The sequence below is a fragment of the Aythya fuligula genome, chromosome 1 (genome assembly GCF_009819795.1).
Source record: "Aythya fuligula isolate bAytFul2 chromosome 1, bAytFul2.pri, whole genome shotgun sequence".
Taxonomy (NCBI): Eukaryota; Metazoa; Chordata; class Aves; order Anseriformes; family Anatidae; genus Aythya; species Aythya fuligula.
This window is the reverse complement of record NC_045559.1, coordinates 54976422-54990385: the sequence shown is the minus strand read 5'-3', so window position 1 is coordinate 54990385 and position 13964 is coordinate 54976422. Positions and strand designations below refer to the sequence as shown.

Genomic DNA, 13964 nt, shown 5'->3' with positions numbered 1-13964 from the left:
GGGGGAGGGGAGGGGGAAGGGGATTTCCCCAGTATTTTTAACCCAATAATGGGGATTTCTTTTTACACTGCACTGCTTAGACAGCTGACACAGTTCTGGCTCTGAGCTAACCTTAGAGATCTGAGTCTAAAGCTGGTCCAAGCGGTTCAGAATGTACTCTGATTAAAACCCCAAATGGGGACATAGAGAAAAAAAAAAAAAAAAAAAAAAAGACACCTTTGGTCAGGCAGGAGGAGATGTCTTCATTTTGTCATCAGCCCCAGCACTCACTGGCCTGAACGAAATCCCATATCCACCTCTTTGAGCATTTCTCCCGCCCATGAGACTTTTGTAGGCTGGAACAAGGGAAATGGAATATGTGGCCGCTCAGCTTCAAAGTTGGGTGCTGTTATCACACCGAGATGCAGAGCATGGAAGTGCCAGCACAGCCTCTTACAGGGAGCTGGGGAGATAAAAAAAAAAAAAAAAAAAAAAAAAAAAGCTACTGAGATTTGGGATGGCACCTAAGCAGTGTGGGAAAGGGCTTCTATGCTACCAGATCCAGTAATAGCAGAGAAACAGATTCAGTGGTGAAGGTGAGTCCTTGTTGTTCTGTATGCCTAAGAATCCCATTTCTTTGTCTCTGTTAGGTGGTAGCCACTTAACAACTTTAAGGTGTCTTTATTATTCTCCATGCATTGCTTTACTAATCACTAGCCCAGTTTTCCATGCAAAATGTCCTCTCATTTGCAGTGGTCTGTTTCACTGATGTTTTATCCTTGGGACGAGTGATACCATGGTAGTCATCCATGAATTTATGCCTTGTCTGGCCTATTCCTTTTCTGGTTTTGCATCCCTCTTCAGTATCCTTTTCTTCAGCCTCATCAAAGAACAGTCGTAATGTCTTTGATACTGAAAGCTACATTCATGCTCTGAATGGAAAAATGTCCATTTAGCCTTCCATGCCGAGAAGGCCTTTCCCATCTGTAGATTTCCCCCAGGCAGATCCTAGACAGAGCAATGGCTGTATTGGCTTTGGAGGTCCCTCAGAGAAAGATAGGCACCGGTGTTTGGGATCTGGTTGGGGAAGGCAGTTCTGCAGGGATTCTCATCCTGTGCTTGCCTTAGAGATGTAGGCTGAGGAAGGGCAGGGGTAACATGTGCTGCTGGAGCAGCGGGATCAGTCGGAAGGCCTGCCTTCCCACTCCCCTCCATCACGCTGGCGGTATTGCTGTCATGCTGGCCTGGTGGGTCAGGAAAGTCTTTGTCCAGCTGGCACAGGGCCTCAGCAGGTTGTAAAGGAACTTTGTCAACCACCTTCTCATCCTGCCTCAGAACTGGTTTCGGTGGGGTGCTTTCATTTGACGGGAAAGCTGCTGAAATAGCCACGGGCCGCTGGGCTTCACCTTGTGTCTCTGTCACAAAGGAACTGTTTTGGAAGCCCTGGATCCCCTTGAAGCAGTGAAGAAAGTTGTGGGACAACATGGGCATGTCCTCTGCCAGCGTGCAGAGGTCTGGGGAGGGGAGAGCGTGGTAAGACTCGCTGTCCTCGCTGCCACTGCCCTCCTGGGTGAAAGGCTCGTACGTGAAGTAGACCTGACAGGGCTCAATCTCAAAGGAGTTGGGGAGGTGGAAGAAGAAGTAGCCTTGGTTGGTGAAGCAGCTGGACACAGAGTGCCCACTGGTTTCTGCGGGAGGATCAGGAGTCAGGGGTCCCTTGGAAAGCAAAAGCTGGGCTTCCTGGTCATTCTTCTGCATCACCTCCAGCACAGAAATTTCTGGGGTTATGCTGTTCACACAGTACGAAGATGAGGAGAATGGGGAGGAGAGCCATTTCTGATGGGGAAAAAACATAGGAGAGAGACTGTTATGCCCAAAGTATAATACAGTGAGGAACAAAAGGCCTCCCCCTTGAGCACCCACACCAATTAAGTGGCCATTTCTTTGGTCAAGCAAGAGTTGCAGGAGGTGTGGGAGGGAGATTCACATCCATGATGTCTCATCTGCAGGGTTTTGGATGGACTATATCCTTCTGTCACTTTAAAATTAAGAGAAGATATTGCAAAACTATGTTATGAGACTTCTGGGTGGGGAATGGAGGATGGAGGATTAAACTGAAAGAAAAGGAAAAGGAAAAGGAAAAAAAAAAAAACAAAAGAGAAAAGGAAAGGGAAAGGGAAATGGAAAAGGAAAAGAAAGGGGAAGGGGAAAGGGAAGAAAGAAAAAGAGAAAAGAAGAAAAAGAGGAAACGGAAAAGGAAAATGAAGAGGAAAAGGAAATAAAAAGAGAAAAGGAAAAGGAAAAAGGTAGGTCTCATGCAATCTATTCTTACATGCTAAAGCAGTGTCTAATACACCTACATGACTGCATGCAGCTTTCTTGTCTGAACTGTTCTTCTAAGCCCCTCGTGCCTGGATTTCCACACAAGTTACAGCCTGCAGCATATCATTATCCTTAAAAATACACCGATTTTGATAATATCCTACTTATTTTCATTTATGGCCAGTAAAGCATTTTTTTTGTAGTTCTTTCTACACTAGGGAAGTGTCTCTGGTGCCCGCTGCACCTTCCTCCCCCACACTCTTCCCCTGTAGGTTTAGCTTTCAAAGGCTTTTTGCACTAAGGCTTTTCCAAAGCTTTGCTGTCCTCTGGACTCTCTGCAGCTTGTCTCCACCCTTCTCGAAGCAAAATATCCCTTGGGATCACCTCCCACGTCTTGCATCTGATGCTCCCTTTAATACTGCACAGAATGGTAATTGTCTTCTTGCAGCTGCCCATACTCAAAGAGAGACTGGGGAAGGGAGAAAGAGGGGGTGGAGAAGGAAGGCAAAAAGAAAGAAGAACACAGAAAATAGCTAAGTGCCACCCAAAGTGATGGTAATTAGCAATAGGAGAGGAGGTAGGGCTCACAGCCAGAAGAAGGGGACCACAGCAGGAAATCTGGGCAGCCTAGGGCAGGTGGGGAGGGACAGAAACAGGGTGGAAGGGGATCTGAGAGGCCAAGCTCCCTCCCACAGGTCCTTTATATTCGCTCAAGTTCTCCTGTCAGGGGAGCAGTTTGCTGAGGTTTGCGTGGTTTGCCGTTTCTCGGTTCTGAAATTAGAGATGTATCAGCCGAGTGTCAGGTTTTAGGTCAAAAAATAAAACTTGAGCAGAGAACCCAGCAGCTGGTGCTACAGGCACATGAGTTGCATGCGCACACGTAGGTCTGAGGACCTGGTGTCTGCCCCAGGCATGTACAGCTGCACCCTCCTTTCCCTCGTTTCTCCCTAATAACCACTTGGATCCATCCCCAGTCCCATACCTGAATGTCACCTCCATGAACAGAGACGAGTGGGGGAAAGAATTTCTTGGGGTCTGGGATGTGGATCCTCAGAATCTTCTTAAACCTTGAGAAGAGAGGAGATTGAGAAATGAAGCAGGGCCTGATCCTGACCTCTCTGGGATTGTGATGGAGATAAGAGAGAGCATCGCAGCTCATGGGAGCCGGAGAAAAGTAAAGTAAAAACAAGCCTGAGGACCCTCCTTGCTCTTGAGTGGCCTGAAATGCAGTGGCTAAGAGACGAGCGATAGAGACAAGCCAGATAAACCTGATTTTGGAAAATACACTCCTATCAGCCTTTTTTCTGGGGAAGCACAACCAACAGTTCACAGCCTTCCCTGCCTTGGTGGTCACCTTAGCTTCTCCATTTCCCCCTGCTCCATGATAGATCTGGGCAGCTCTCCCTCGTTTCCCAGGTCCAGCTGCTGTGAGGGCAGCAAAAAACCTTTTGGTTTTGCTGCCCCCACAAAGACTCGGAGGACCCCGTGGTGTGAGCAGGACCACCACTGGCAAAGCTGTGTCACCACTGTCTCTCCTGTTAGCAGGATACTCTGCAGTACAGCTAGTACTTACTGGACATGCAAACCTATCTGAGCACGTTACGTACCAGCCCAGTGACCTCCGCTTTACTGGAACCAGTGTGTTGTCATCCTGAGGCAGCATGAAGTGATCTCATCTGCTCCTCAGTCCCTCAGAGAGGTCAGCTGATCCCGTCAGCTCTTTGCTGAAGCTTTGCTGTGGGATGCTCTGAGGAGAGACCCTCCTGACCTCTGGAGGCAATCAGTGTACTCCCTGAAGCATAAGAATTTGCTAGTTCTTGCATATAAACTATTTTACATCGCTGCAGATGCTATTTTTATTCGTGCACATCTAATCCTTCCTTGGGTCTTACCTCAGCATTATCCTCCATCCAATCTCACAGGTTAACTACCCTCTGTGGAGAAAGGAGGCCTTTTTCTCTCTCTGTTTGCCATGTAGCTAGCACTTCCTCACCTTTGTGTTATGACTCAAGGTAAAACAGTGACTTTCTCAGTATCCATCTCCTGTTAATATGCTTCTCCTTCTTTCCTTCCAAAGAAGCCATCCCAGCCTCTGCTGCCTTCTTCCCTGAGAACACTTCTGCCACCAACACCAGTGACCTGCTTCTCTGTCCCTGTCCTGAGATGAGAAAACCTGAAGCCATTTCTAACCTCACCATGCTGACAGGTCACTCTCTGTATTACTGCAGTGGGTAACCTTGTGAGATACTTTCAGTCCTGACTAGAAGTTGTGTTTGCTGTCAAAAAGAAGAGATCTTTAAAGCATCACATAGATGTTTACCAGCATGTGATGAGACACTTTAGGAGAAGAAGTGCACTCCTCACTCAGGAGTTTTCCTGTAGATCAAATACTACCCATCCTCACCAAATACTACCCATCCTCACGGAGCTCTTGCTGGAGTATTTAAGAATGTCATGGTACCTAGGCTTGCTTTGTCCTCCTCTCTGAGAGAGTGCCCAGCTCAGTAACCTATTTTTTGAGAGGTGATTTTGGTGCATCCCTGCCAGGGAAAACCACTGTAACCCATGGGCAATAGAAGTACAGAGGCATCTATTTTGAAGCCAGCCAGACCATGGCACTGGATCTCAGGAGTATGGCACAATATGATGATAGTGTTAACATCATCTTGGGTGGTGATGTATCTACTCAGACAAATGTCAGCTTTGAAAGCTTGGGTTATGAACTGTATATTTGAGTCCCTCTGTATGCTGAGTAATGCCAAATAAAAAATAAACCAGGTTATGAGAAGATGCACAATATACAGGAGAGCAACAAAGAGGAAAACTTGACACTCATTTACCATTTCAGGGTCCGTAAGTTAATAAGGAAGGCAGTCCCAATGATCACGAAGATACATGTGCTCACTATAAGAGCTGGCAGAACTGGACGGGATGTTTCTGCAAGATGAGAGAGAGAGGGAGTTGCTATGAAAAATTAGCCGGGATTTTGGAGGTAGGATCTGCAACTTTTCCATGTCTGTTCAAACTGATCATGTTATTATAATATGCTGTTAATTATAATAATATAATTAATATAATATAATACACAGGACAGATAAAGGAGTTCATCTCTGTTGTGTAGGATGCCAAGAAAGAGAGTCCTAAAATCAGCTTAATTGGGCTTGGGGAATTGGAGTAGCATTGTAAGTCAGTGGGGAGGTAGAGTCATGGGGTTCATGGGATGGGTTAGAGGGCAGCAGGGCCAAGGATGGAGAAGTTTAGGGGTCAAGGGACTAGCCTCTTTATTAGGACGGGTGGAGGAAAGTTTTAGGAGGCTAGGGAGGTTTACAGCTTTCCGCCATATGCTGATTTTGGTACTTGGGTTGTAGAGTTAGGAGAAAGAGACTGAATTTCCTCACTGAAAGCTCTGCTGGCACTCCTCAAGCTTTTCTGGAATCATCTTAAACTTTTGTTAATCCGTCTCTTTCACACATCTCCCCAGGGCACCTTTGCTTAGTCTTGCTGTTCTGGTGCCCATCTCTGCGTGCCACCCCCATTTCCCTTCATCCCTAGTGCCCCTTGGTCTGGGCCTGCAGGGTAAGGGAGCAGAAAGAGATAAAGGAGACAGTTGTAGAGAGTCCTGTCTTTGCCTGTCCTTGGGATGCTACTAAGATCACTTTGTCTCCTCTGGCTCTGGTACCCTGGTTATCTTTGGGTCTTGGTTGCTGTGACAACCGGCTGCGGCTGTATCCTGTTCATTGACATCACGCACTGTCAGAATTTGATCGCCACAGCAACACAGTACCCTTTCTAAACATAGCTCCTCTGTTTATACCAGTGCTAGGCACAACAGGGAGGGACCAGGCAGGGGCAGAGTGGGGGTGATGCAAGGGGAATAACCTCTAGCTGCTTATTTTCTGGAAAAGATGTGACGGAGCACACAGCCCGTAATTCACAGAAGTGACTCGCTCAGGTCACTATTATTTCAAGGATGCAGGTACCCTCCATGCTCTGGCTCATGGTAACGACTGGTGCATATATCATCAGTCCTTTTTGGAAGTGACTTACACACATATAAGTCTCTTTCATTCTCCCCGAGGCTTTCCTTCCTAGGCTCTGGTTTCATTGCATTTCACTGATCAATGACCGCACTGAACTGGCCATGATTTACACCTTGTGGATTTTGCCTGGCCTCTGGAAGTCAGAGGGGCTGCTGCCCTTTACTTCGTTGGAGTCAGGGGGTCTTCGTCCTTAAGCCCTGTTGAGCCAGCCTGAGCGAACAGATTAGGAGGGACTTCATTTTTATTTTTATTTTTTATTGCTCTTCGGTTAACACAATCCTCCCTACCCATCTTCCTCCAGCTTCCCAGCCTGCTTTGGTCCTTCTGCTTTGTTTTCTCTGAGTTCCCTCTTTTCCCTCTATGTCAGACTGCCTGACTCTGATCCTTACCATCAGCGTCTGTCTTCCACAGTATTGTCTTGCTCCAGTCACTCCACACGCCTTTGTAGGCACTTGAGTTACTTGGCTTTGCACGGACAGCTGCCTCATATTTCAGGTTGGGGGACAGTCCCTCAAATACCACCCACATCTGGTCCTGCTTAATGCAGAGGGTCTTGGCTTTCTGGAAGAAGGGCAAAAATAGAGCATTATCAACATCCTGCCGTGGCTCACAGAATCATGTATCAATCTTTCCCAAGCTCTCCGAGTGGACCTGTCTCAGATCCCTCCATTTTGTGCATTGTTTTGTCACACTGAGGGATAAATCTTCTTAATTTTGTACTTCTCATCCCTTTCAGGTCTACCCTGGAGCTGTCTAGATTTCTTTTGTGACAGCACTAAATAAAACAGGGTTCCTGTTTGCCTCCATGTCATCACCAAATGCTGGCAGCAGGTTCTGCAGACAAAAAGGGGTGAGGAAGTAATCCCCTCTCCAGATTCACTAAAACTTTTTTAATTCTGAGGGGAGATTTCTATAAGGAAGACCAGGATTCAAATGGTGACACGTCCCAGTGCCCTCACTCTGTACTCACCTCCCAGGACTGACTTGTGGTTCGGTACCGCACTTGGTATTGCCGCTCCCCATTCAAGTAGTGAGAGGAAATATTCAGGCTCCATGATAAGTTGTAGCTGTTTTTAGCTTTGTTAACCAGTTGAAGATTTCCTGGAGGTCTCAGTTTTACTGGAAAGAGAAAGAGAGCAGGAATGACACCAGTGCACTGCCTGTAACAAGGCTCCACTGGAAAAACCCATGTCGGTAGGGTTGGGGCCTTGGCTGAGCTCACAGACTCCAGCCATCCATGGCCAAGTGAGATGCTTAGAGAGTTCCCCCTCTCCGTTCCTCCTTCCTACCCACTGTCACTGGTGACAAAAGGCCTGGGACTGCATTAAAGGCAGCTTGGCCGGTGAGCTTCCAGTGAGAGTGGCCAGAGCAGTCAGTGCAATCCCACCTGGCCATACATCTTATCTTATCTTGTAGGGGTGATCCACAAGGCAAGTGTATGGACAGGAAAGGATCACGGTTTGGGTGACAACTTCTTCCCAGCTGCACTTTCAGAAAGCTACAGCCACAAGGGCTGGAGTTACATAGACTGTCTGGGGTGAACCTTCTCAACCCTTGACTCCAGACAGGCCTTCTTATGCCTCACATTCCAGCAGCTCCTTGGATTTCTCCTTAAGCCAGGTAAACATCCAGCAGAAGAATAACCCAAGCAGATATATATATATATATATTTTTTTTTCCATTGGATTAGTGAGTTGAATCAATTCAGCAGATTACTGCTTGCCAAAGCTGGCTTAAAGGAGGGAGGAACCATGTAGTTCATAGGAGGGATGGAGCAGCAAGACTTTCCCTTCCTCCTGCAGCACATAGTTTTCAGAAGGTCAGCTGAGCTGACGTAGCCTGCTTGAAGCCTGAACTCCTAGGACAAAGCACTGTCACTCAGCTGTGTCCCAGATACAGGATGGCATAGGAAGTGGCTGGCATGCCACTGCACATTAGAGGTGCATGGCGCAGAAGTCAATGTGGTCCGTCCGTGCTAATTATAGCAGGGGACAACAAAAAGAGGTAAGACTGAAATCTGCTACGGGTGTTGCATGGTTGTGGATGGGGAGAAGAAACTGGGTGTCACTTTGTGGGGGAGCTTCAGGGACTTCAAGACAGAAGATAACTCACTGTTTGCAAGTGGACTGAAGTCTTCCAGTCGTGCAGGTGTAGACCCATTCTCTCCAAGCCGGCAATGTACAGACATGTTAAGACGGTCTGCAGTAGTGAAGGATTGAGACTGCAAGGAAAATTTAGCATTAGTGACACTGAAGCCTCATCAATCACCATTCATATTTCTAAGTATTGCCTGCACATAAGTGGTTTAGGAATACTTGACAATAAATATGGATGACACTTGTGGTTGAAAGGCATAAGCCTCAGTGGTGAGTAGAGGAACCAAAGATTTATGCTTGATGTGGTTGGAGTTTTTTTTTTTTTGTTGTTGTTCACTGGAAAGCAGGGCACAAAATATTTTGGTATGCTATTTTAATAGGATTCCTGCATGTGCTGATTAAGCAGGAAAGACGGTACTTTCAGTAAGTGACATCTATTGAGACAAAATATTTTGACTAAAATATTTCATGTTCATTTGTAAGGTTGCGATAATATTGATATATTACTCAATATCTATATATATTATATTATCAATATATATATATATATTATATTAATATAAATATTACTCATGAAATGCAGTGGAGTTACGATGAGTCGATATAACATGGTTCCACAATGATTCTAAAGGGCCATGTACATCACAAAGTATTAAATAAGAAATAGGTCAATTAGCTTGATTGGAAAGAAAGGAGTTTGACAGCGTAGTTTTTGAATCTGTTTATGAATCCTGCAATTTGTCTTTGCACATAATATACAAAACTAAGAAAACCTGGCTGTTGTTAGAACTGGGTATGACTATCCCAATAAGGAGAATTAGCTTTTTTCTTTTTCTTTTTCTTTTTTTCCCCCTGAAAATACAGGAACTACAGTAATTCCTGAATATGACTGAGGGACGTACCCAATAAGCCTGGAAAAAAAAAAAAGTTTGATTTAAATAAAGAATAATAAGTAGGGGATTTGCAACACCATTTGCTTCATTGGTGTGCTGTTTTGCGTCTTGTGTTTGATGCGATTAACAGGGTTCCTCAGTAATTAATAATTTGGAAAATGGTAATGACCTCTTCAAGGAAAAATGAGGTCCAGAGGTGACCTCAGAGATGATGATCGTGGCCATCCTTCCACAGAGGAAGGGATTATGGCCAAACTCAGATAACGGTGATGGGGGACACCGCATCTGTCCGTCCTGCACCTCTTCTGCATGTGTCAGGACAACACGGCCCCACTCACAATGAAGCCAGTCCCCAGTGCAGGACAACATGCAATAAATCCAAGCCCAGAACTGGAGTCAAGGATCAGGTCTAGGCTTTTTATAATACTCTTGGGTGTCACATTCTTTATATGCCTCAAACTGAGAAACCAACCTTGTCATTAGCCAGGACATCCTAGATGAATAGATGAATTACTCACGTTACTGTTTTTGCTGAAGGTCTTGATGCATCTCCTCAGTTCTGTTGTGTGTTCTGCCTTAAGTAATTCACAATGTTCCTTGAATTTTTCTGGTAAGAAAACTGACCTGGATTTTAAGCAGGAGAACACCAGTGAGTTGGGAAGTCTGTTTTATATGTAGTCAGATTTTATCTAACTCTAAAGGCCTTTCAAAGAACACTGCATCCTACCTTACTTGCTGAGCAGGTTACAGCTAGGATGTAATCCCACTTTCCCTCCCTACTACATCACTCAGACAAGTTTTATGTGCCAGCACATGGAGAGTTAATGCATCCCAGCTTTTCAATGCCAGAGATGATAGGAGGTTTCCAAACCTCTGGCTACCTCCTCTGCTTCCTGTTGATATGGGAGACAGATGCCTGTTTCTAGGGTTTTACACATCTCTTTCAAGCCACTGACAGCCCTGTAGCATCGCAGATGCCAAATGAGTTGTATCTCTTGAACCAGGTCACATCCCAGCCGGCCAGGACTGTACCCCACACTTGGCAGTGCTGTGCCATGACCCCTCTTCTGCTCTGACAAGTGTGGCTGGACAGGCTAAGCTGAAAGGTGGGAGAGCATCCATGTGGTTGGAACTGAGGGGACAGCAGATTGAGCTGGCTGCTCCAGCCACGGGGTCAGGCCAGACTTGCTGGTGTCTTTGCCTCAAGCGTTCCTAGAGAAGACGGCTGTAACCCTACCCTCTTTAGGGGACAGTTGAAAGAGTTCTGGGGGAACCAAGAAAATTCATTCTCCCATTGAGTGGTTTACTTCAATGGGAAGCAAAATAAACTGGTCACACAAACCCTAGATGTCCTAGAGCCCTGGTCAACCAACGGCACAGTTCCAGAGCCGGCCCAAATTCCAGATCCAAACTTTTTGACTCAATCCCATAGGGCAGAGAAATATTTGGCTGTCAAGGTCCGTGTAGCAGACCCCAGAGCGCATCTGCCAATCTCACCCCATTGGAGATGTCTCTGCTGATGGTCAGGAACAACCCACCCACTGCTAGAACCACTCTGGGCCTCTTCTTATACCGAGCACCTGGGACGCCCTGGGTAGACCAGTAACTCTTGACTCAAGATGTCACACATCGAGACCAGAGAGAATCAGCCAGCATCCACTGTGGTTCTGGCCACACACCTACCGCTCCTCTGGGAGATACTTGGGAGGGGAAAACATCACAGAGTGGGAGAGGTGGAAGGGCTAGGGTAGGCTACGGTAAAGGGAACGATATATTCCTTCATGTACTGTCGTTCAGCGTGCGACTTTCCTGTTACATCCAGTCCACCCTGGCAATGGGCAGATGGCCTCTGTATGATTTCAATCCCACCTCCCTCTGCCCCTGTCTCTACACACCCTCCTTTTCAGATGAAAATACCCTCCAGTCCAGAGGGTAGCTACCAGGGAAGAAGGATTTTTGGAAAATGAAGCACAGACAATGCTACAGAGCTGGAAGATGAGCAGTGTTAGGCAGTTTGGGACCCTCAGATGGCAAACACTGAGCAGTGGCCAGCGTCTGCATACACCTGGGGTCAGACAGACTTCAAATGGAAAGCCCTCATCTGTGTGATTCCACCACACTGGGCCTGGGGAGGGAGAGCCTACACTGATGTGAAGCGCTAAATTTTCCAGGACACTTTTAATTCAAAGTATCATCTTTCCTCAACCTTTCTGGTCACCCACCTTTCAAAAAATGGTAGCTTCGATAAAATCTCCAGCTGGCATGGTGCATCGGCAAGGTCCCTGCCTGGGGTCCAGTCGCAAAAGATTGCTGCCCGCGAGTCATACCAACAAGCAAGACTGGAGGTACCTGCCAGCAGAGAAGAGATGGACAGCAAAGTGGCTGAATTAGCAATGACTTTTGGCATTAACAATCACCCCAGACAATTCTGCCACATCCCAAACTACAGACAGAGTCCTCATCTGGATAGCTGTCTCCAAGTAAGAAAGGCAGAACCGCTCACTTCTTCAACTGCTCTATGTCCTTGGAGGTTGGTGTGCTTGTAAAAGATCTTTAATTATTGCAGCCTCCTCCAGTTGTATGTTACAACACAGACATTGCACAACAACACACTACAGCCCAGGCACTCCATCTGACACCCCTCTGCTTATCCAGGTGAAGAGCATCACTTCTTACCTTGCGTAGAGACCGATGCCAGCAAGAGAGGTGTGAGGCTGAGCAGCCAGAGGTGGCACAGGAGCAGCAAGTAGGGATTCATCTGTACTGAGGACACACTGAAAGAGAGAAGACCCCCCCGCAACACAGCTCAGCAATGAAAGTTAAGAAGTTGTCATCCCATACAAGGTATCCAGTGTCCCAGGGCTCAAAACTGGTGTCAATCTTCCAAGCTCAGAAACTCATATTCCTTCTCCTCTGCCTTTCCCTCAGCACCTCATTGCTCGCCTTGGGGTGCTTTGCTCAGCACTGAAACCATCCACAGTGCAACAGACAGGCTGTTTGCAGAGGTAATGTCTTCTGGAAATGTGTGTGAGTGCACAGCCCTCCGCGCGTATTGTTTCAGGCTGCTTGCTGACTCAGGTAGAGAGTGCTATCGTGGCTGCACGAGGCTGGCGTTGTGAAGAGCTGCTTTTTTTGGTAAGTCCTAGGGCTGAAATCACTAGGTGCTTGCTGTGTAAGAGGGCTTTCTGGCTTCAACTATCAGAAAAGTCAGTTTAGGAGGTAGATTTTCAATGGCTTGTTTGGGACTGGGGAAAAAAATTAAATTAGGGGGAAGTTTACCAAGTTCTGGAAAGGCAAAGCTTTACCATATCATGAAACATTAAAATAATGCACAAATCACACACCATCCTTGCCAAGTAGACCCCGCACTGCCTTGGATGGACATGTGCTTTCAGGTATAGCAGAAAACTCAGGCTTTGCAATTAGGTAGCTACAGCATCCCTCATTCCCCTCTGGCACCCAGAGAAACCCCTTGTCTTACAAAGCCCATACAGCTGTGTGCTGTACTACACACACAGGGCTTATGGGCTTCTCAAGCGAGCCTCCCCCTCTCCCCATCCACCTGGACACCTGTACCTCGAGGTCTGCCTCTGCCCGCAGGAGAAGGGACCATCCTCACCTCTCAGGGAGCCTGCAGCACAGGCAGAGCTGGGGAGACCAAGGTAGAGAGCCGCTGAACCCCGCTGAGGACTGCCGGGGGAGCGAGAGTGGAGGGTTTTTAAAGGGCTGGCATGAGGCATGATATTGATTCCCGTTGTGATAAAAGATTAGGTTCAGAGGAAGAAAAACAGGACGACAGCGCATTCATAGAGAAAAGGGGAGAGAAAGAGAGAGAAAGCACCAACGTGGTTGTGAGATGTGGGGTTTGATTTGAGAGGACTGTGGAAAGACAGAGAGATAAATATATGCTCAGCCCTCCCCAACGGCAAGAATCAGTTTGTCAGACCGAAACTCCTTCCAAGACGCTTCTCAGATCAGCCACCCCCGTGCGGGACAGGGCTGGCATCACCCCCTTTACCTTCTAGCTCCAGGCACCCGGCGCTCCAGGCGAAGGGGTCCACGGGGACAGGGCAATGGGATCGATGATGGATGAAGGTGCTGGCTGCCAAACCGGGAGGGGAATGGGAATAAGGGAGAGCGGCTGGGGGGGATCTTCGCTCAGTGCATGTCCAGCCGCCAGCCAGCAGTTCTGGCAGGAGAGGAGAGGAGAGGGGCAGGTCTGCTGTGGAGCTGTTCCTCCTGTCTGTGCTCGACCTCTCTGTCTTCTCCCTCTCACCTTTGCACAGGAAGCTGCTGCTTGCTTGCCTTGTCAGACTGAGACGAAGCCCTGAAGTATCGAAAAGGCTAGCAAGGCCGAGAATAAAAAGCCCCAAACCACGTCCTACTTCCTGCTGGTAAAGCAATAGGTGCAGAAACAAGGGTGGAGGGATCAGGTGTTAGCTTGCAGTGCTCAGATATACTAGGGACCAGTCTGTAACTATTGCTGGGAAGCAAAGGAGAGAGAGAGAGAAGGACCTGTCCTCTCCAGACACTGTCAAGAGACCCATAGCTTCCTCTTTCAGATACTCAGACAGCCAGGCTCACTCTCAGGGGCTGCACACGTGCACAGACCAATTTGAAACTGGAGTAGGAGT

At 47.3% G+C, this 13964-nt stretch overlaps 1 protein-coding gene across 1 annotated transcript; it reads right to left on the bottom strand.

Moving 5' to 3' along the window:
* Positions 1–987: 987 nt before the first annotated feature.
* Positions 988–12088, bottom strand: IL2RB (interleukin 2 receptor subunit beta). Its single transcript, XM_032208154.1, has 9 exons — positions 12007–12088; positions 11553–11679; positions 9849–9954; positions 8454–8562; positions 7312–7460; positions 6731–6902; positions 5142–5238; positions 3284–3368; positions 988–1815 (listed from the first exon to the last, which is right to left on the bottom strand). Exons 1-9 carry the CDS (start codon positions 12086–12088, stop codon positions 988–990), a joined length of 1755 nt encoding a protein of 584 aa, XP_032064045.1.
* Between the last annotated feature and the right edge of the window lie 1876 nt (positions 12089–13964).

What these genes read in the sequence shown, in the direction of transcription:
- IL2RB (XM_032208154.1), bottom strand. Translation starts at nt 12,088, where the DNA reads ATGAATCCCTACTTGCTGCTCCTGTGCCACCTCTGGCTGCTCAGCCTC. An exon ending in CTTCAGTCCACTTGCAAACA is followed by an intron (nt 7,461 to 8,453) that starts GTGAGTTATCTT and finishes TTCTCTTTCCAG; the next exon opens with TAAAACTGAGACCTCCAGGA. An exon ending in CCACAAGTCAGTCCTGGGAG is followed by an intron (nt 6,903 to 7,311) that starts GTGAGTACAGAG and finishes CCCTTCTTCCAG; the next exon opens with AAAGCCAAGACCCTCTGCAT.